Source organism: Lynx rufus, unplaced genomic scaffold (assembly GCF_022079265.1).
Source record: "Lynx rufus isolate CCGP_SWC_20201006 ecotype Redwood Valley unplaced genomic scaffold, mLynRuf1.p SCAF_10, whole genome shotgun sequence".
NCBI classification, from domain to species: Eukaryota; Metazoa; Chordata; class Mammalia; order Carnivora; family Felidae; genus Lynx; species Lynx rufus.
In genome coordinates this window covers 83,587,549-83,608,754 of record NW_025814824.1, presented here as the reverse complement: position 1 = coordinate 83,608,754, position 21,206 = coordinate 83,587,549, and the positions used below count along the sequence as shown (strand labels likewise).

The following is a 21,206-nucleotide window of genomic DNA, read 5'->3' as shown; positions in this document are numbered from 1 at the left end:
TCTCTTTCGTTCTCTCTCTAGCTCCCTATCTCTCTGTCTGTCTCGTCTCCCCCTGGTTTTCTCCGCTCGGCATCAGTGTGCCTGTCAGTCTCGGGTTTTCGTTGTCTCTGTCGCCCCAGGGTGCTCGCTCCGTTAGGCAGCGTCGGTCGGTATCTCTCGCTTTCGCTCTGCCCATCTCTCTGTCTCCCTCGGACTCTGTCTCTGCCTCCTTCGTCCCTGTCCGATTCCCCAGGACACTCCGGCCCCACTCTGGCCGGGTTCATTGGTGTCTCCCTCGCGGCCGAGCCCATCTCGTTTTCTCAGAATCGGGGTTTTGTTCTCAGACGAACGAATCCGGATCCAAGCGCACCGAATCCGAGGGTCCCCGATCGGGCGCCACGCAGACCACGCCGGGAGGGCCCCTGGCCCGGGCGGGGGGAGGGGGGGGGAGGGACGCGGGGCAGGAACGCTGGGACAGGGTCGGTAAAGGCCGAGCAGGGGCCGCCCCGGCCACATCCCACTGCGGGCTGCTCAGGGCGCTCCGATGGGTGGCCTGCCACGAGCGGCCTTGACCCCCGCGCGCTAATGGGGGACAGCGCCGTGGGGCCCCCAGGTCTGCCGCGCTGCGCGTCGCGTCCCGCCCGCGGTGACCCCCTCCTTCCTCCGCAGGCGGACGCCGCGGGCATGGACTATTCGTACGACGAGGACCTGGATGAGCTGTGCCCCGTGTGTGGGGACAAGGTGTCCGGCTACCACTACGGGCTGCTCACATGCGAGAGCTGCAAGGTGAGCGGGCTGCGGGCCGGCAGGGCTAGCTAGGCGCGCGGACGGCGGGCGAGCCGGTGGGACGCGGGGGGGGGGGGGGTGGGGGGAGGAGGGGTGGGGAGGGGCAGGCCCTGCCGGGCGGTACGGAAGGAACCGGGCCCCGGGGAGGGGACGCGCGGCCTGCCCGCCTCCCGCGCTGACTCCGCTCTCCCCAAGGGCTTCTTCAAGCGCACGGTGCAGAACAACAAGCACTACACGTGCACCGAGAGCCAGAGCTGCAAGATCGACAAGACGCAGCGCAAGCGCTGTCCCTTCTGCCGCTTCCAGAAGTGCCTGACGGTGGGGATGCGCCTGGAAGGTGCGCGCGCCGCGCTGCGGGCCTCCGACCGCTGACCTCGCTGTCTGTGGGTGCGGGTGGTAGGAGCGGTGAGAGGAGGGCACGAGTGGCCTTCTTAAAGTTTCCGGAGCCGGCCGGTGGCCCCTCACTGTGACGCTAGAGCCCGATCTCTGCTGGGGAGGGGTGAGAAGTGGCCGGCTCTGTCTGGAGAGGAGATATAGAGAGGCTCAGGCCCTCTCTACAGCCTCTGAGAGCCGGGGCAGCACAGGGCAGAGCCCTGCAGAGCTCCTCTTCTGCAAGGAGACCTACAACACCCCCACTGACCCCCCAACAGCAGCGAGAGCCAAGGTGACCAACACCTTTACCAGAGTTCAAGTCCCAGTGCCTCCACTCACAGGCTGAGTGACACTGGGCAAGTTCCTTAACCTCTCTGAGCTGCAGATACCCCATCTGAAAACTAGAGCTGATAGTAGTGTCTTCCTCCTAGAGTCAGTGTGAGGGAATGGTACGGAAAAGCCAGCACGTAGTAAATGCTATTATTGTTGTTATTGTTATTGTTGTTGTTGTTGTTGTTGTTGTTGTTATTGTTATTACTATTATTATTATCATCGTCATCACTTAGGTTACTATCTGTCCATCATCAGGCTTCACGCAGCCAGCCCACCCAAAAGGTTCACTCAGGACATTCACTCGGTGGATGAGAGTCCTTCCACCATGTTCTTGGGTGGGCCCTGAGAGGTTGAGGGAAAGGGGAACAATTGGTCCCACAGGACCCAGGCCCATCCTTCCCTTCCCAACCCCTTCCTCCCAGCTCTCAGTCCAGAGGGGAGGAAAAACGTTTCGGCAGGAAGAACTCAAACTTTCTGAGGGTGGACACTCGTAGGCTTCCACCCTGCTGGCCCCAGCCGGGCTGTGCGCCGAGCAGACAGCTGTTGGCTAAAGTTTTTAAACAACGTGGAAGCCCCTAGTGGCCCTGAGAGCCGCTGACCACACGTCCTGCCACCTAGAGGAAGGACTCCTAGATGTGAGGGGGATGTCCCGACGTCCCCAGCTCCAGGTCCTCACTGGTCAGGAGAGCTCATTGCTGCAAGTAGCAAAGCCACCCTGACGGAGCCTGAGGGAGCAGAGCTGGGCTGTGCACCCCCGTGGCAGGAAGATTGGCTGAGCGGACCCCCAAGACACCTCCCTTGCTGAGCACCGCCCTCTGCCTCCTACTGTCTCCCTTCTCCCAGGGCCCAGGGTGGGGTCCTGTCTGAGCAGGGGCTGGGGCCACACTGCAGCTGCAGAGATGCACCTGTTGGGTCTGGCTGGTGACACATTCTTGGCCAGACGGAGGGACATCTGGTCAGCCGGGGAGGTCCCTTCTCCCAGCACAGAGCCCTGGCCAGCCCTAAACTCAGTCTCGTACTTGAAGGCAGTGGGGGAAGCCAGAGTCATTTTGCAGTAGGGGTTTGCCAGAGCCAGGCAGTCAGAGTCCAGGGGCAGCTGGAGCCTGGAGCCTGGGCTGGATACTGTGAATAAAGCTGACTAGGTCTCCTTCCTGTTACCATCTCTCGGCTCAGCCTTGTGCTCGGCCCCTGAACCCACTCTTGAGTCGCCAGCAACTCTCCGTTTGAGTCACGTGGCCCGATACCACTCAGAAGGATGAGGGTGGACAAGAGGCAGGACATCTGGGCCAAGGATAGTGAATTCTGCCTGGATGAATCTAGGAACACTTCTGGAGGTTGTGGCCCTGGGGGCTGGGTGTTTGGCAGGCATGAGAGAAGGAAAGGGTTTGAGGCAGAAGGAATATCAAAGGCAAGGTGGAGGAAGAAGGAGCCGTGCCAAGCAGAGGAGCAGAGACATGAGGAGGAGTGGAAAGAACATGGGGTCTTGTAAGGGATGACCCAGGAATGGTAAACAGGGCCTTGAATGCTGTGCTAAGGGAGACTGATTTCACCTGTGGGCAGCGGGAGCCATGGAAAGCTATTGAGCAGGGAAGTGACACAGGTCTGTTTGGGAAAGATCCGTGAGTGTGGCATTATGGCAGGAGGCTTGGAGGGCGTGAGTCTGACCCTCTGCTTCTGCCCACAGCTGTGCGTGCTGACCGCATGCGGGGCGGCCGGAACAAGTTTGGGCCCATGTACAAACGGGACCGAGCCCTGAAGCAGCAGAAGAAGGCACAGATTCGAGCCAATGGCTTCAAGCTGGAGACAGGCCCTCCAATGGGAGTGCCCCCCCCACCCCCTCCCCCACCGGACTACATGCTGCCCCCTGGCCTGCATGCACCTGAGCCCAAGGGCCTGGCCTCTGGTCCACCTGCTGGGCCACTGGGCGACTTTGGGGCCCCAGCACTGCCCATGGCCGTGCCCAGTGCCCACGGGCCACTGGCTGGCTACCTCTATCCCACCTTCCCTGGCCGTGCTATCAAGTCTGAGTACCCAGAACCCTATGCCAGTCCCCCACAGCCTGGGCCACCCTACGGCTACCCAGAGCCCTTCTCCGGAGGGCCTGGTGTGCCTGAGCTCATCCTGCAGCTGCTACAGCTGGAGCCGGACGAGGACCAGGTTCGGGCACGCATTGTGGGCTGCCTGCAGGAGCCGGCCAAGGGCCGCCCTGACCAGCCTGCGGCCTTCAGCCTCCTATGCAGGATGGCTGACCAGACCTTCATCTCCATCGTGGACTGGGCACGCAGGTGCATGGTCTTCAAGGAGCTGGAGGTGAGTCCCTCCTCCTGCCTGGCTCGCCATTGGGGTGTCCTCTTGGCTGCCCTAGTCTCAGTTTCAGTTACCCCTTGGATGGAGCTGTTCTGCCCACTGGCTTTGGGCAGTGTCTGGGCACAGGGAAGCCACACTGGGGACACTGAGGAGTGTTTCTTACCCCTATCCCCCTCTCCTTCATCCCTCCCACCCTCTTTCCTTCTCCTTCTCTGCTTCTTGAGTCTCTATCTCAAGACTCTGCTTCTTTTGTCTCTGCCTCTGTCTCTTTCTGTTGTCTTTCACTCCCTGGTGTGCTATCTCTCTGTATGTCTATTTCTCCGGCCCCTTCAGTCTCTGTTTCTCATCTGGTCGGGTCTCTGTAGGCATTTATCTCTCTTTCTTTGAGACCCTGAGCTCCCCCAAAAGACTAGCTGAATCCTTTGGAAGCTGTCTGTGGCTGCCCCAGCCCAGTGTCTGGAAGAGGAGACAACTGATCCTGGCCTCCCATTTGGAGAGGCCACCAATCCCTATCAGCCTCAAATGTCATAGATGGGGGTCTTTGTATCTTAGAGTTTGGGGTGCTTGTGGATGTTCTTCTTCCCAGCTAAGGTGAAAGGTCTTGCTGTCCCTGCATCTCTTGTGCATGATGGTTGGTCCCACGAGTGGGTGTCTGTGTGTGCAGGGGGAGCTGGGGGGTGCGGATTGCAGGGCCTGTCACCGATCTTCCCAGAGGAGACCACCTTCCGTTTCTGAAAGGCTTTCCTTCCCCTGGTTTGGAGTACCTGCAGCTAAAGTAAGCAAGAAAGCAGCAGGAGAGACCGAGGCCAACAAGGGGAGAACTTCTCAGTCATCCTGCCTGGTGCTCTGATGGGCCCAAGGCCCGGGAGCTGCCCCTCTAGTGCCCTGGCTCCCTGCGATCAGGGTGCCAATATCAGAGGTCCCTCGAGCCCAGCCAAGGCCCAGCCCTCGTTGGCCTGGGGACAGACAGCCTTTAGTCCAGGCCTATCGGTGTTTGCCTTTCCCAGGCCAGCCCCACTGGCTGTTCCGGGGCGGGGTGTAAACAGCAGGGCCTGTTGCCCTCCCTGCTGGGGCCACTGCAGCCTTGAGCAGCATTGTCAGTGCTGACGCCTGGGCTTCCTCCAGGGGCATGTGGCCGGATGGGCCGGGGGCACTGCCTGCCTGGGCTGGGCACAGGGCGGGATAAGATAGGAGGTGGGCACTGTCAGCCCTTGAGGTGTCATGGGACTGGGGGCCTGGGTTACTCCAGGAGTCAAGAGTTGGTGGTGATGATTCCTGCTTCCACTATGGAGGGTCTGGGGATGTGTCATGTATCTGCCACGGGGTGGGACTTCTCACCCTTACCCCCTATCTAGGCCAACCGCGTGGATGGGACAAGAGGCAGGGCCTTGAACAATCCCATCTGCCTCTCACTTATGGCTGGAGGCCCTGGTTGGGGATGAGGATCCCAGGACCCTTGGGTTGGTTGCCAGCTTCTCCTCCAGACTTCCCATGAGGCCCCTGTGCAGAGGGGAGGAGGAGCGGAGCATTCCTGGCTTTCCAGAACTCTGGATCCAGGGGCAGGGCACTTCCTCTGGCCGCCTTCCTAGTCTCTTGGGGTTTTTCACACAGGATGGGAAGGGCTTTTGTCCCAGCTTTGCTGAGTGTTTTTTCCTGCTTCTGGCTTCTCTGTGGTCCAAACTTTCCTGCTTCCCCTTCCCAGAATCTCTGAATCGTGCCCAGGAATATGAACCATGGTCACCATCCTCTGTAAAGGAGCCTTGCAAATAAGTACCAGCCCAGCCCATGAAAGGGCCTCTCATCAGCCATGTGGAACTTCTTTCCTACTGGTCCAGTGAGCCCTGGCTGGTGTCTGTTTGCAAAGCCAGAGGTGGGGAAGCAGAAAAGTGGGAGTGGTGCTGAATGACCCTGGACTCCCTTTTGGGTGACCATCTCCCTACCTCCAGGCAGCATACATCTTAGGAAACAGACCCTCTAGCTCTGAGAGTGGGGCACTTGGGCTGGGCACAGGGGACATTGAAATGAACTGGACCCAGGAGGCCTCCAGGCTATTGGAGGAGACAGACACACACACACACAGCTGATGCCCACACAGGCTGCCGAGGGCTCTGAGAACGATGCAGAGGGGACGGTGGGGCCCAGGAGGAGGGAAAACTGACTCTGTCTAAGGAAATCAGAGGTTTCTTTGATCTCTGCCTTTCCAGGAAGCAGTCCGAGAAGGTTGAGGACATTCCAGGAAGGGGGAACAGCACAGAGTAAGGCCTAGGAATGTGAAAAGGCGTCATGTGGTAGGGGATTTCAGGTGGCCCTCTGTGTCCGGAGAGGTTGGCAGGGTCAGAAGCAGAGCTTGGACCAGAAGTGGGTCCTCTGGCAGTAGGTGACAGACAGCCTGCCAGAGCTGGTGGGGCCCCACATCCTGGGTCAGAGAGGGCTCCTACCACAGAGCCGGAGCTCTCCCTAGAGGCCACTCACCCCTCTATGGTGCTGATATCATCTCGCTGCCCAGGGGAAGGCCTGGGGTCTTTGCTGAGCTGTAGGGATGCTGTGGGCGCTGATGCCCTCTTGGAGTTCTCCCCATCCCTCCTCTTCCCCAGCTTAGATGTCCCTCGGTCTCTATTTTTCCATCTCACACAATTGTGGAGTGTTAGATCTGACAGTGGCACCGAAGTTAGTAACAAAGACCAGAATCAGAGAAGCCTGTGTTCAAGTTCCAGCTCTGTCAGCCCTGCCACCTACCACAGGTGTGACTTTGGGCAGGTGACTGCTACTCTGGGCCTCGGTTTCCTTATCTATAAAATAAGGGGAGTTGAAATATCATCTTCCGCACGGGGTGGTGGTTGTAAGGATTCAGTGAACCAGGACAGGTAAAGATTTCCCACAGGGTACGGCACACGGGTTAGCAGGAATAGGAGCTCCCGTCTGTCCCCTCGGCTGCTGCCCCGTGTAATCTATACTCTCAGGAGGCGCACAGGCCCGGCCAGGAGGCATGAGAAGGGATAGACTGCACCCAAGCTCCTCTGAGCACTAGTGTTCCTCTGGGAGCAGACGGGGTCTGCCTTGCCCTGGGCTTATGAAGCACCTTTGTATGATGCAGGGTAGCAGAAACACCTGTACCCGCTGCCCGGTGGAGGGCAGGGTGTAGGTCTGGGCACTCAGCCTCTCTGGACAGTTCCCGGGAAAGACAGGCTGGGAGGCTTCGAGATAGGAATCAGGGAGGGGGAGGGGAGGGCCAAGAGTGCCTAATGACCCATCTTGACATCACTTCACCCCTCAACATCCAGCTCAGAGGCCCCCGATTGGCAACAGATTTAACTGCTCTGATATATGGTTTCGTTTAAACAGCAGTAACTCTGTCAGTCCCGGGCTGACAAACGATGGCCTGCCGACCACTCGGCTGAGAGAACGCCATGGCTGGCCCGTGGCATGTCAGCCACCAGAGAATTACAGAGCCCACTGGCCTTCGGCTGCCAGACTGATCAGACCCCAGGGGTCTCCAGAGGGGGGCCTGCTGGGAGGGAGGTCAGCTCGGCACCCATAAATACCCCTTCTCCAGGGCAGGCTGCAAAGTGTCAAGGCTCCAGGAAGATTTATGGCAGACCGGCAGGAGGGGTGGGTGGCTGGTAGGCTGAGCAGACAGACCAGGCCAGTGAGGGACCCCAGGGCCGGGACTGCAAATGTCCTTGTTCCCAGGGTGGCAAGGAGGTCTGAGGGCAGAGGAGGAACCTTTGCTTAGGGAGAAAGCTAAGGAAGGTGAAACCACCCTCTTTGGTTAAGTGAGCCTCTTAGCCACCTGCTGTCCTGTGGAGAGGGGCTGGCAGCTATAGCTTTCTGATTTTCTTTTAAATAAAGAGAAGTGTGTGTGTGTGTGTGTGTGTGTGTGTGTGTGTGTGTGTATTCATCTGTGTGGGCAGCGATTTGGAGTTTGGTGTCTTTATGTGTCCATCTGTCCATCTAGAGGAAGAGCAAGTGAAAAGTCCATTTGGCTGGGGGTAGATGGGAACCCAGGCTGGGGCAGCATCCACAGGAGTGCCAACCATGGGTCCACAGAGCCCTTCACCACTGATGCCCCTGTGCTCATATGTTTTCTTTAACCAAAAGAGGGAGGATTTTATTTTTCCAATTTCTCAGAACAGAAAATCAGGGCAGAGTTGGATATGTGGCTCAGTTGGGAATCAAACAGAAGGCACAGGGCACCAAAGCTTAGCCACCATATTGCATCTCTCTGCCCTGTGCCTCTCCCCCCACCACACCACCCCCCCCCCCCCCGCCCGTCAGCCTGTAGGCAGGGCTGCCCCCACTCCCGGGGTCTGAGGTCTGGGTACAGAGTCTGCTCCCAGGGCTTGGCCAGCTGGGTCACTGTGACCCTCTTGCTTTGTGCCCGAAGCTCAGCCTGCTTATCTCCTAATTCTCCCCCTTATCTCTCACTTTCCCACCTCCCCACCCCCTCCCTGTTCCTTCAAGCCAGGCAAAGGGGCCCCGATGGGGAGGGGGAGCCAAGCCCAGCCCTGCATGCCCTCCCTCCCACTCTGCTTCCAACTGGGTTGTCCAAGGTAGGCCAGTTGACCCCCTGGCAGGTACCTTCTGCTTGGGCCTTAAGACCTCCTGGGGACCTCCAGAAGACCAGCCCAGTCAGGAGCATCTGGCCAGAGCCCCGATCCCTGTGGTTCCTTTAGGCAAGCCACTGTCTCCTTATCTATAACATGACAGAATGGTGATAGGACAGAGGTGAGGAGTCCAGGGTGTGCTGGGAATGGGCCTGGCCACAGGTGCTCACCGAGCCTTGCCTCCCTCCTTTAAAACCAGTGGGGAACCACTCCTGCCAGTGGTTCTCCAGGGATTGGCCATTTCTTGAGGAGAGATAGGAGAGATGTCTCTGTGATTCAGCCCTGCCTGAGTCTCAATCTCTTCTGGCCCCTCCAGTTCAGGGCCGGGGGTGGCTGAGATCTGGGGCTCCCTGCTGGGCTCCTCGCTCTGATGGTACTGGGGGTCTAGAAAGCACTTCCTGCCAGGAGAGGAAGGGACAGGTGTGTGGGTTCTTGACACAGAGATGAAGTGAGCAAGGGAAGGTGGGGGGCTGGTGACTCAGGGCAGGACGAGATAGGCCCTCCCTCTCGTTCTTAGCACGTGGGGTCAGGCAGGTGAGGCCGAAGGGAGCCTGATTGTGTGTCCAGCTGCTCCCCCACTCTTCCTGCACTTGTTCTTGCCCTCGGCCTGAGGACAGGCCCCAGGCTGCCCCCAGGAGGGGGCGGGGACAGAGGGTCGCAGAAGGAGGCTTCTACCCCTCAGAAGAGAGAGTTATTCATTAGGCATTGCCAGTTCTCCTCAGGCCAGGGGCGGCCTGGGTCTCTCTGGCCCCCAAGTTGGGGGCTGTTTCTCTGTGCTCTCTGTACCCGTCTTGGGAGCACATATCTGTGCATCAACTGCTCACCGACCCGTCCTCCGGGAGCCCAGAGATGAGCTGGACACCTGCCATACCTTCCCAGACCCCACAGGTATTGGGGAAGACAGAGGCATGAATTGGTGCCATCAAATGTTGTGACATCCTCGGGGCGCCTGGGTGGCGCAGTCGGTTAAGCGTCCGACTTCAGCCAGGTCATGATCTCGCGGTCCGTGAGTTCGAGCCCCGCGTCGGGCTCTGGGCTGATGGCTCGGAGCCTGGATCCTGTTTCCGATTCTGTGTCTCCCTCTCTCTCTCTTCCCCTCCCCTGTTCATGCTCTGTCTCTCTCTGTCCCAAAAATAAATAAAAAACGTTGAAAAAAAAAATTAAAAAAAAAAATGTTGTGACACCCAGAGGACAGGATTGGGGAGAGCTTTACGGGGGAGGTAACAAGAGTGCCATGAACTCCTGGGTGGCCAGGGTGAGTCTTCTTCCATACCTTGTGGTTTAGGGCACAGATCTAGAGCCAGACAGAGCAGTGTGACCTTGGGTGAGTTGCTTGACCTCTCTGGGTGTCCTTTCTCCATAGATTGGGGATAACAGCTATACCACCCTAGCTTCATGGAGGTGCAGTGCAAAGACTAATAGCTATCACGGTCTGCATTCATCACAGGGCAGGGCCCGGTAGGGTACCCGGGAAGCACCTGCCAGGTAGCTGGTGGTGGGCTAATGAGCTGCAGATGCTGAGGGGCACCGGAGTCTGTACTGTGTCTTCCGAGGGTGGCGTGCAGTGCCCCGTGCAGGTCTGGACACCCAGGAGAGCTCAGTATTTTGTCACCGTAGAGGGTTGTGGACTGAGAAGGCCAGCTATGTCTCTGGCCTGGCTCTATCTCTCTCCCAGGAGAGTCCCTCGCCTGCTCCAAGTGGTAGGTTCTCATCTGAAAAAATATGGGTTTTGGCCTGGGGATCCCCGAGGGCCCATCTGGCTCTGGCATCCGATGGTTCCGAGTCCCATTTGCCATTGTCATGAGTGTCCTTTCTTGCCAGGCTAGAATGTAGTGACCCTCCAGGGTGGAAGGACACCCCACACAGAGGTAGTCTCTGCCCTCTCGCTGGGTGCCCGACTACAGCCTGGGTGTTCAGAATCTGCCCTCCTTGTATTTCTGTTCCTGCTTCAGATGGACCATTGCCAGCCACCTGCTCATTCCAGGCCAGATCTTGGGCCAGAAGGGCGCTCCCTTCTCACAAGCCTGAAAGTTGTGGATAAGGCCCAGGGAAGCCCTCTGTTTCCTCTTCAGGGCTTGTTTTTTGAGCTACTGAGGCTGCCAGAGATGCGACCACAGGCCAAATGGGCACAAGGTTGAAATTAATCATCTCCTCTCGCATTTGAAGGACGTCTTCACAAATTACTTTCATGAACATCATTCACCAATACTTACTGAGTACCTAACATGTGCCGAACCACCTTCTAATACTGTGCCCACTTTACAGATGAGAAAACAGAGGCTCAGAAGGCTATAGAATTTGCTTAAGGTCATGCAACTTGTAGAAGCAGAGCTGGGGCCTGAAGCCCGGCCTGTGTGAGCTCTAAGCACCCCCATTGAACCTTGGTTTTGGTTTGTTTTGCTAGAACCTTGCCACACTTTGATGAAGCAGGCAGCTAGGCAAAAAGGGCACAGACAGGTTAAGTAGCTTGCCCAGGTCACATACCCAAGGGAGCCCCTGAATTATGAGTTGGAAGAGGGAGGGGTGAGGGGAATGTCCCTGGCTGGACCCCGCACCGGCATATGCCTCTTCCCTCCAGGTGGCCGACCAGATGACCCTGCTACAGAACTGCTGGAGCGAGCTGCTGGTATTCGACCACATCTACCGCCAGATCCAACACGGCAAGGAGGGCAGCATCCTGCTGGTCACCGGGCAGGAGGTGACCAGACCCTACTGTGCCCTGTGCCAGGCCCTCATGTGCACTTCCAGAATTCTGAGCCTGGAAGAGATCGTAGGCCTCTCCAGGGCTGGCCCTGGGCTGCCGAAATGTCAGCCCTTCCCCCAAGTTCATGCCCGATCTCCCTCTGACCTGCCCTGGCCCTGGCCTTGACAGGAGGCAGCCCATGGGAAGCATCTCAGGGATGTGGGGAGGTCAGGGAGGAGGTGATGGTGGCACTGGGTCTAGAAGAACAAATAGGGGTTGGTCAGGTAGTAAAAGTTGTGGGGGAATCAGCCTCACCCGCACCACAGCAGACGGGACAGCATGGGCAAAGGCGTACAGGGGGACGTTTAGAACTGCTGAGCCACCAGGGGCTGCCAGTATATGGGGGTGGGGGGCAGGAGCCCTGTGGTGGGCGGGGTGAGGTGAGAGGTAAGCCTGGAGGGGTTGCTGGGGGCTGGGGTGGGCAAGACCTTGCAGGCCCTAAATCCTGAATAAACAGAGGAAGGGCAAAGGAATTTGCTCCTCTGTCCAGAGCGAGGGATTAGGGGCACTAGGGTACGAGCTGGGAACTCCTGAGATTCAACAGGACCAACTGGAGAGTTTCAAGCGCAGAAGGGCTCACGCAGGCTGTTTCTGAGGAAGCCCAGGGAGAGGGCAAGATAGCGGCTGAGGGCATTGAGGCCACTGTGTACTGCTGGGGACCTGGAAGGGGACAATGCAAGGAGGAAGACCCCCAACTGTGGGGAGGAGGTGTGGGAAAAGTGGAGGGAAGGAGGGAGAAAAAGAAGAGGGGCTGATGCCAGGGCCTGGGCTGGTGGAGGGAGCATCAGTCCTGAGGGGGCCACAGGAGCAAGAGTGGGCCGCCAGGCCCCCTAGGGGTGGGGGGCGGGGAGGCTGAGGCCCTGCTCCCCATCCCCTATGTGTAACCCAGGCCCTCAGTCATCGTGCTCAGTTCTTATCCTGAGAGTCTCGGGACTTCCAGGGCCAGGGAGTGCTGGTCCCAAGGGTGTGACTTGAAGGTCACCTGTGAATGCACTGAGGAGAGTCTGAGGTGTGAGTGTGTTTGTACTGACCCATGTCAGCATGTGTGTGGGCTGAAGCGTCTGAAGGCCATGGGGATGTCCAGTGTGCGTGTGCGTGTGTGTGTGTATGCGTGTGTGTGTGTGTGTGCCTGTATTTTATTGTACAAAATCTCCACACAGGTAAATGTGTGGTTGTTGAGATGTGCCTGTCACCATGTCAGTGGAGACTCGTACACGGGCACGTGTCTGTCGTGTTACCTTGTGATGTGACCATACCAGGGCATGTGTGTCTGTGCGTGTTCCCTTCATGAAGTGGGTAGACCGCCCTGGGAGTGTGTCCGGGTATGTGCGTGTGTGAGCAAGCGTGAGCTGAGGTGTGACCACATCCCCAGTTTGGGTGTCCACGTGTGGCCGTGTGTGGGGCCCTGAGCAGTCAGTGGTGAACCCATGTACGTCCAGGCGGACCCGCCCCCGACCCTGCCCCACACCCGGCCGCGTGGCCTTTGCTGCAGATATCACCCAAAACGCAAAAGCCGCTTGTACCACGGGCCTGGTGGCAGCTCTTTGTGTGCGAAGGACCCGCCAGCTCTGCCCCTGCACCCGCCTGCCCTGTGTTGGCTCTGCTGCCGCGAGGCCCTCAGCTCCCGGCAGCGTGGGGAGAACCTGGGAAAGCTGGGCCCAGCGTGGGGAGAACTGGGGCTTGGAGGGCTCCCGGGGCGCGGGGAGATGTTGCGCCCCCCCCCCCGCCCCGCCCCCGGCCCTGCGCCAAGGATGGGCACTCCCGCCCACCCCGCCCAGGGCCTCCCATCCGCCCCGCCCCTCCCCCCACCGTCCCTCGTCCGAGCCTCCCGCCCACGGCCCGCGGAACCCCTGGCCCGTCCTGTGGCCCGCGCCTCCCGACGCTGACGTCTGTCCGACCAGGTGGAGCTGACCGCGGTGGCCGCCCAGGCGGGCTCCCTGCTGCACAGCCTGGTGCTGCGGGCGCAGGAGCTGGTGCTGCAGTTACACGCGCTGCAGCTGGACCGCCAGGAGTTCGTCTGCCTCAAATTCCTCATCCTCTTCAGCCTCGGTGAGCAGGCCCGGCGCGGGGCGGCGCGGGGCGGCGCGGGGCGGCGCGGGGCGGCGCGGGGCGGCGCGGGGCGGCGCGGGGCGGCGCGGGGCGGCGCGGGGCGGCGCGGGGCGGCGCGGGGCGGCGCGGGGCGGCGCGGGGCGGCGCGGGGCGGCGCGGGGCGGCGCGGGGCGGCGCGGGGCGGCGCGGGGCGGCGCGGGGCGGCGCGGGGCGGCGCGGGGGGCCAGGCGGGTGGCCGGCCAGGCGTCGAGAGGCCTCCATGAGGCTGCGCCGCCTGCGGCCTTGGCGGGGCACGGACCCCTCCTGTCGTGAACAAGGGTATGAAGGGACCTGGCCCCGCGCCTGGCTCTTAAAATGGGGGTTGTTTCCTCTCCGGGCCTCAGTTTCTCTGTGTGAAAGTACAGAGGACCAAGACAATGTCTAAGATTTGCCCGTGTGGGATACGGACTCCTTCTGAGAATTCGTAAAGTCCTGTCTGGCTGCCCTAGAAAGGTGCCCATCCCTCCTCCAGAAAATACCTGTGTGATTTCAGGAGCCTCTGTTCCCTGGCTGCCATCCCAGGCTCCCTGTTTTCCCTGATTCCCTGCTCTAAGGGGGGTCCACATTCTGGCTCTGGGTTCCTTGGGGCCCAGACCCTTTACCCACTCACTCACTCACTCACTCACTTATTCATTCTACAAACACTTGCTGACCATCCGCACTCTGCAAGGCACTGGGGACATGGAGTGAACAGAAAAGATCCCAAATCCATATTGTCACAGAGCTGACCTTCTCTTGGGGGAGAGACAATAAGCACAATGTGATTAGTGAGATATAGAAATCGCTGAAATGATTACTAGAACGTATCACCTGGAAGACTGTGGTCAGTGCTAAGGAGGGAAATAAAGCAGAGAAGCGGCAGAGGGTGAGCCCAGCTCACCAGACCTACTCCCCAAGTCAGGTGCCTCCCTCTCACTGCCTTCTGGACCCGCCCAGCCTCCACCCTCCTCTGGGCTCTCCTCAGGCTGGCCTGCCATCCTCCTTCACCTAACAAGCCATCTCCAGCGTCTTCCCTGTGTCCAGCAATGCTGTGAACATAGACATGTCCTTGCTCTTTGGTGGCTCCCAGTCCCGGAGAGGCCTTCAGCTAGCACTGTCACTGTCAGGATGGGGACAGACAGATGGGGAACCCCATGTGGGGAGCAAGGGCTCTGCCTAGAAGGCTTCCTGGAAGAGGGACATCTGAGCAGGGTTTTGGAGGATGAGTAGGAGCTTGCCGGAGGGATAGATCTTTCAGCAGAGGTATAGATGGGATGGAAGGTCAGAACAGAGGGGCATGAATGCTTTGTCATTCGGGGAGGAGGCAGGATTCAGATGTCATTTTTGTGGCAGATGACATCGCCCCAGTCAGTGAGGGAGGGCCTGCTCAAGAGTGGGTGGGGGGAGTTGGGGAAGCCAAGGGGAAGGAGTCAGCTGGGTGGGGGGTGGTGATTAATGAAGCGTTGATTGCGATTGTGGGAAGCCCAGTGCTCAGGCTGTGGCCCTGTGGCTGGGTGCCTGGGCTGGTCTCCCGACTCCAGCACAGCAGGGGGGTAGCTGGAGGGCTTACCTGTAAGGCTGCACAGGTTGGTAGGGGACGGCTAAGGTGTGGGATAGGGACAGAATCTTAGCTGTCAGTGAGGAGCTGGGGCCTAGAGCCCTTGCAGGGTCCTCAGGGGCCCAGGCCAGCCTGGGGGAAGCCCCTTCCTTTCTCCCCACAGTGGTACCCGCTTCCAAGCCTTGTCTTTGTGAGCTGCCAGGCTCTGGGAACTGGCTCAGGCCAAAGCCATGGTCGCATGTGGTTGGGGGTGTGGACACCCCAGGAGGTATGTGCGTGTCGGTGCCTTTGCTTCTGTATCTTTGTTTTCGCACATGTGCAGACTAAGAACTTTCACAGGCTTGTGGGTTTTTACGGGTCATGTTGTATAAAGAATCTGTAATTGGCGAGTGATGGGAGATTGGAGGCAAGAGGGATTTAGAGATCTGCGGCGGTGTAGGGGCTGTTGTGAGGTGACAGTTCTTGACCTGACCGTCAAGAGGCCCCTGGGGAGGTCCAGAGGAGGGGTGGGTGGAAGGTGGGATGCCAGCCATCAGTCTCCTTGGCCAGGCCTTCCTGCAGAGAGGGCACCATGTCTCCGGCCTGAGGCACACCCCTGCAGCCTCGGCCCCTCTTCCCAACAAAGCCCTGGGTGCTGGGGACTGCTAGGCCAGCATGGCTCTGGCCTCTACCGGGCGATTAATGCAGGACTCCTCCTGGTATGGGTGTAAGGACAGCAAGGCTGAGCCCAGCCCTCTTTTCCTGGGTCCAGGTGAGTGGCTGAGTTCAGAAGCATGAGTGCTGGCCCCTCCTTCTTGCCAGCCTTCATCCTGCTTTCCAGAGGAGGTGGCTGAGGCCTGGGAGATGGGGACTGTCTGCAGTGCTTGGCTGGCATAGGCTGGAGGGGCCGGACTCAGGAGCGAGAGCATGTGCATGCATGTGTGCACCTGGGCACATGTGCGAGGCAGGGTGGAACAGCAGTTAGGGATGGGGACTAGGGACGGACCACCTGGATTCTAAATCTGGACTCTGGCTGTGTGCCCTTGAGCAAGTCACCCCACTCTCTGAGCCTCTATTTTTCCCATCTGTAAGATGGCCGTCGTAATAATCCTTAATCTGCTATGAGGATTTGATGAGGGGATTCCCCCCAAGTACTCAGAGCGTGGCCTGGCCCCTTGGAATGTGTGGGTATTGTTTTCCTTCTAACCGTCATTACCATCAGTGAGCAAATGAACAAAGGAATGAATGAAGTGAATGAATGAATCAGTCTCCATCTTTATCATGTGCTGTGTCTGGCACAGTGCCTTGTCACAGGCATGAGGGTCTGGCCGAGGTGGGTGGGGGAAATGCCCAGCCCAGCAAGTCAGAAACAAACTCCAGTGAGGCTGAGTCTGGGATGGGTGGTGAGGAGGAGGTCCCGGTGCCTGGGCCTGCCTGAGCTCCTGGGAAGGTAGTGGGAGAGGAGGCCAGGTAAGCCACAGAGGCTGTTGGCTGACAGGTTCCGGGTTCCAGAAGGAGACTGAGCAGTCCAGTGTGATCAGATTTGGGCCAAAGAAAAGGAACCAACCCCACCTAAGATATCAAGGAAGGCTTTTCGGAGGAAGAGGGGCCTCTGAGCTGGGCCTTGAGGTATGAGTAGGAGTGTTCTAGGTGAAACAAAGCAAGCAGCAGCAAGGGCATTCCAGACGGAAGCCAGAGCTTGTGCAAAGGGATGGGGAATCCTGAAAGTCTGGTGTGACTGTGGGGCAGGGAGGGGGGTGGAGAGGAGGCTGGGAGGTTGGGCAGGGACGGAGCTGTGTGAGGCCTCCAATGCCAGGCCAAGTACCTTGACCCTTACCTTGGGAAGGCTTTTCAGCTGAAGTAACATGATCACATTTGCATTTTAGCAAGGTCCTTCCAACTGCAGCCTGGGAGCGGGATGGCAGGTGGCAGCCCGGAGCCCTGCAAGAGGCTAGACCCAGGGCTGGAGTGAAGGAGACAAGTTTGGGCAAGAGGAGGGGGAAGATTTGCCCAGAGTCGGGAAGGTGGGAGGGGATTTCTCCCCTGTTCCAGCCCCAGACCACCAGGAATAGGTCCCCAAGGGAACTGGAGCCCAGAGAGGATGGCCACTTGCCCGTAGACCTCCAACGGGTGTGCTGGGCGTCACCCTTGGGGCGGTGGCTCCCTGGGCTGGGCAGCCCGAGCCCCTGTGACGACTGTCCCCCACCGCACCCCGCCTCCAGCCCACTCAGCGCCTCCTTCCCGCCTGCCTCCGCACAAGGGTGCCATTTGGCGTCTAAATAGCTGTCTCCCTGCAGGCGTGGAGGCAGGTAAGGAGGTTTAATTAAAATTAGTGCCTCTCTCCTGGCGATCACGGTGTTTATGAAGATGGGCCCGGCTGGCATTGTTCCGCAGAGGACTTAATCGAAGCTTAATGGATTGACCTAACATTCGATTTCCTGACTTCCATTGAGGCGGCGGCAACAGCGTTCCCTCAAGCGTTTGCAATTTCCCCACTGCTCCGCGCCAACAAAAGGCGGCCTGAATAGCAGCCCCACTCGAGGGGCCATTGTGCGCGGGGGCGCCTGCCTGAGTCACCGCGATTGGGACAACATTCTTTATGCCTCGCAGGAATGAAAGGATTATTCAAATATTCAATTAAACCGTGAAAAGGGGGCTTTTCTGAGAACCGGGGGGCCCCCAGCTCCGCAGAGCTATAGCAGGCTGCTCTCTGAGGGGGGGGGGCATCTCCCAGCCCCCTCCCGCCTCCCCCCTCCCAGCCTCCGCCTCTGGGATCACTGGAACCGCAGGCTGGGGTTGGGGGGGAGCACGCCAGGCTTTTCTCCCACGTACCCGTCTCCAACCTGCGGCATCCCAGGGCCCAGAGCTGGCATACAGATGAGGTCCGGCCCTGGGGTGCCCTGTGAGGCAGAGATTGGTTTGGCCCCATTTTGCAGATGACAAGGAAACTCAGCTCAGGGGAAGGGCCTTGCCCAAGGTCGCCGGGCTGGTGGTGGAGCTGGGATTGGAACCCTGGCATGTTAAGGGGGTGTCTCCAGGTTTGTGTGACCCCCGCTCCCGTGTCCAGTGGGAGAAAGGCATGGTGTTTGGTGGGGTGGTGGCTCTGTCACACCCATCGTCCCGCAGGGTCTTCACAGCAGTCCCTTTAGATTGGAGGCGCGGGGAGGTGGGAGACGGCACATGACTTGGCAATGGTCCCCTCCAGGGTGAGGAGAAAGGTGAGTATGGAGTCCAGAGTCGACCCTCTGGGGAAACCTAGGATCCCAGAGATGAGGGCCCTTGGACAGGACCCCTGGATTGGATGAAATGTCAAGTTTTCACATCCAGTCTCTCAGGAACCCATGTCCAAGCTTGACCCTGCCTGTGCTTACCCACTGGACTTTGGAGCCAGCAGACCTGGGTTCGAATCCAGACTCAGGCATCTCCTGGGTGTCCCAGGCTCAGCCCACTGTCCCTGCGCCTGGGGGATGCCCTTTCCTGCCTGCCTGGGTGTCTGTGGGGATTCACTGAGCCAGTGCACGGTGCCCAGCGGGCGCCTGGGAAACCGGATGCACTTATACTGTAGTCATTGGGGCTCAACTGGTGACTGCTTCCCTCCCCCAGCCCTGTAGCCCACCACATGGGGGCAGTGGGGGTCTCCAGTCTGCAGAGAGCTAGGAATGGGGGCTGTCCCTGAGAGCTGTCCTTGCTCTGCACCCACCCCCTGCACTCCACCTCATTGTCCCTGGTCCGGGGCTGTGGAGAACAGTAAATCCTGGTAAAGCCAAGGCTCTTGTCCTCCCAGTCCCCTCCCACTGCAGACTCCACTGCAGCACCCTAGCCCATCCTCCTCCACCCCCAGATGTTTCCTCTGGGCTCCCTTACTGCTGTGTGGCCTTGAGCTGGTCCCTACTTTTCTCTGGACCCCCAGGTCAGAAGACAATGTCAGGAGAATTGCCCAGCCTCAGGAGTGGTGGGAGGTGAAGGTAGACAGGACCCTATGGGATGAAAAGAGGTTGGGGTAGACATGGGGCCAATAGTCACCTCTTATGCCTAGGAGGTCAGCTTTGGAGGGGGTGGGAGCTTCCCATGACCTTTGAGTGTATCTGGAGGAGTCCAGGCTAAGGAGCAGGGCTGCAATGTACGGTTGAACAGGCTGTTCACTGCACAAGGGCACCTAGGCAGGGGGTGAATAGGGGCTGAAATCCAGCTTGTGTGCCCCTTGCCATACTGTCTCTGTGGACAAAAGGGAACTTCTTTCTAATTGGCACAGAGGCACCTTATGGGCTAATGGCGATCCTGGGCAGGCGAGGAAGAAAATGACTGTGGCTCACTTACTGAAGGGAGATGAGGGGGCCAGGGATGGGGGTGGAGGATTGGGGCCAGATCCTGCCATACGCCCTGGGCCCAGCTCGGGTTTCCCTAAATCCGACTTTGGACAACATAGGCCTCAGCGGGCACACTGGGGGCGGCTGGGGATCAGGGTTGCCAGGAGCATCAGGCCCTCCTGGCGCAGTGGGTGTTAAGAGGGATTAGAAGGGCCGAGGGCTGCACATGCTGGGCTCCCGACTCCCCCGCAGCAGTAGGGCTGGTAGTCATGGGGGCAGAGGGAAAGTGGATGGATGACCATTTTCTGAGCCACTGGACGCCACATCCCAGGCAAGGCCCTGCTGGATTGGGGGATGGGGGACCAGTTCTGTGGATTCCTGCTGAACCTCACCCAATAGGCAGGTCACCAGCTGGAGGTGCTGCCCAGGAGCTGAAAGAGGCCTGCCAAGCAGTGATGAGGACTCTAGTGACAAGAAATGGACCCTCTCTGGGTGCCCCTGGGGGCCTAGGCCCCTGTGCAGGCCCCCAGACCCAAGCTCCGGCCCCTGCAAGGTGGGCACGCCCCTTTCATAGCAAAAGAAGACCTTGCAGGCCAGGAGGGGACAGGGCACAAAGCCACTGCTCCTAAATGGTGGGGCCAGGATTTGAACCCCCATCGGCCTCACTCCAGAGACATTTTATTTTTTGTGTCTTCACTGGACCTCCACTGGGTGCGGAGGAGGCATTGGTCACACCCCTCTTTCCCTGGCACAGGTGATCCCTGGTCCACGCAGAGCCGACTGCCCCCCCGTCCCTCCCACAGGCAGCCATGCCTTCACGTTTAACCTGGATTCCTTGTTTTGTCCCTGTTCTCACATAAAGTGCACACTCTGTACAAGCACTTTTAATTTATGTAGATGGCTCTGTCTTGTAGATCTCATTCTGGATCTTCCTTCTCTGTTTTTTTTTCCACTTAGCCCTATGCTTTTAAAGATCTGTCCATTTTTTCTGTCTGCTCCATTACTTCTACTGCACAGGACTCTCTGTGGTGCGGCCACCACACAGCCATCCAGGCCACCTCCGTAAATGCTGCTGCAATGAACATCCGTGTGCCCCCAGGGGCCCCAGGAGAGAATCTCCTTGGGGTTCTGGAGCTTCTTGATTGGTCACAGGAGTGCCTGTCACTGTCTAGAATAGGGCCACCAGTACATGTGCCTGGAGGCTGGGAGAGGGGACCCTTGCAATTACAGTGTGCCTGTCTGGTGATGGTGCTGATGGTGGCCACGATGGGGATGATGGCGACAGGAAGGTTTTGACCCGGCGATGGGGACGGTGTTGATCATGGTGGGGTGAGAGTAGAGATAGCAATGGTAACAAATTGGTCTTGTTATGTGCCAGACGCTGTTCTCCAAGCATTTTCCACCTGTCGAGTCCCCAAATTCTCCCAACGGTCTTGTGAACTAGGTGCTGTTGTCACCGTTCTGTAGGAAATTGAGAAGTCGAATAACACGCCCAGGGATACAGCTGGTGATGTTGGTGTGGTTTTGGAGACGATGAGGGCGTTCATCATGACCAATGTGATGATGACAGTGGCAGTAATGATGGTGACAGGTGATGGTGGTTGGGTGGGTGATGGTGGCAGTGGCTGTGTTTGTGATAATGATGGGGGTCAGGGTTGGTGACTGCCGATGATGGCAGTGACCGGAATGGCTGCAGTTTGGTTGATGATGGTGGCAGTGGCTGAGTTTGGGAGAAAGCCGGGGCCGTCAATATCGGTGATTGATGAAGGTGGCGGTGTTCCTCAGCCGTGGCGATTGGAAGACTGCGTCGTTGACGGCAGCGCCCCTGTCTTTGGTGCTGATGGGGATGTTGGCGCTCATGTTGCCAGTGACCGTTGATGATGTGATGGGCTGGTGATCGTGACAGAGCTCCTCCCTTTGCAGATGTGAAGTTCCTGAACAACCACAGCCTGGTGAAGGATGCTCAGGAGAAGGCCAATGCCGCCTTGCTCGATTACACCCTGTGCCACTACCCGCACTGCGGGGACAAGTTCCAGCAGCTGCTGCTGTGCCTGGTGGAGGTGCGGGCACTGAGCATGCAGGCCAAGGAATACCTGTACCACAAGCACCTGGGCAATGAGATGCCCCGCAACAACCTGCTCATCGAGATGCTGCAAGCCAAGCAGACTTGA

At 58.8% G+C, this 21,206-nt stretch overlaps 1 protein-coding gene across 1 annotated transcript; it reads left to right on the top strand.

The window, feature by feature from the left end:
* Positions 1-663: 663 nt before the first annotated feature.
* NR5A1 (nuclear receptor subfamily 5 group A member 1) lies at positions 664-21,206 on the top strand. Its single transcript, XM_047099969.1, has 6 exons — positions 664-765; positions 961-1,102; positions 3,155-3,780; positions 10,960-11,079; positions 13,026-13,173; positions 20,959-21,206. Exons 1-6 carry the CDS (start codon positions 664-666, stop codon positions 21,204-21,206), a joined length of 1,386 nt encoding a protein of 461 aa, XP_046955925.1.

Bases quoted from the DNA above. Each gene is read 5' to 3' on its own strand.
- NR5A1 (XM_047099969.1), top strand. From the start codon at position 664: ATGGACTATTCGTACGACGAGGACCTGGATGAGCTGTGCCCCGTGTGT. The intron at 766-960 runs GTGAGCGGGCTG...GCTCTCCCCAAG, and splicing joins TCACATGCGAGAGCTGCAAG to GGCTTCTTCAAGCGCACGGT. The intron at 13,174-20,958 runs GTGAGCAGGCCC...CTCCCTTTGCAG, and splicing joins CCTCATCCTCTTCAGCCTCG to ATGTGAAGTTCCTGAACAAC.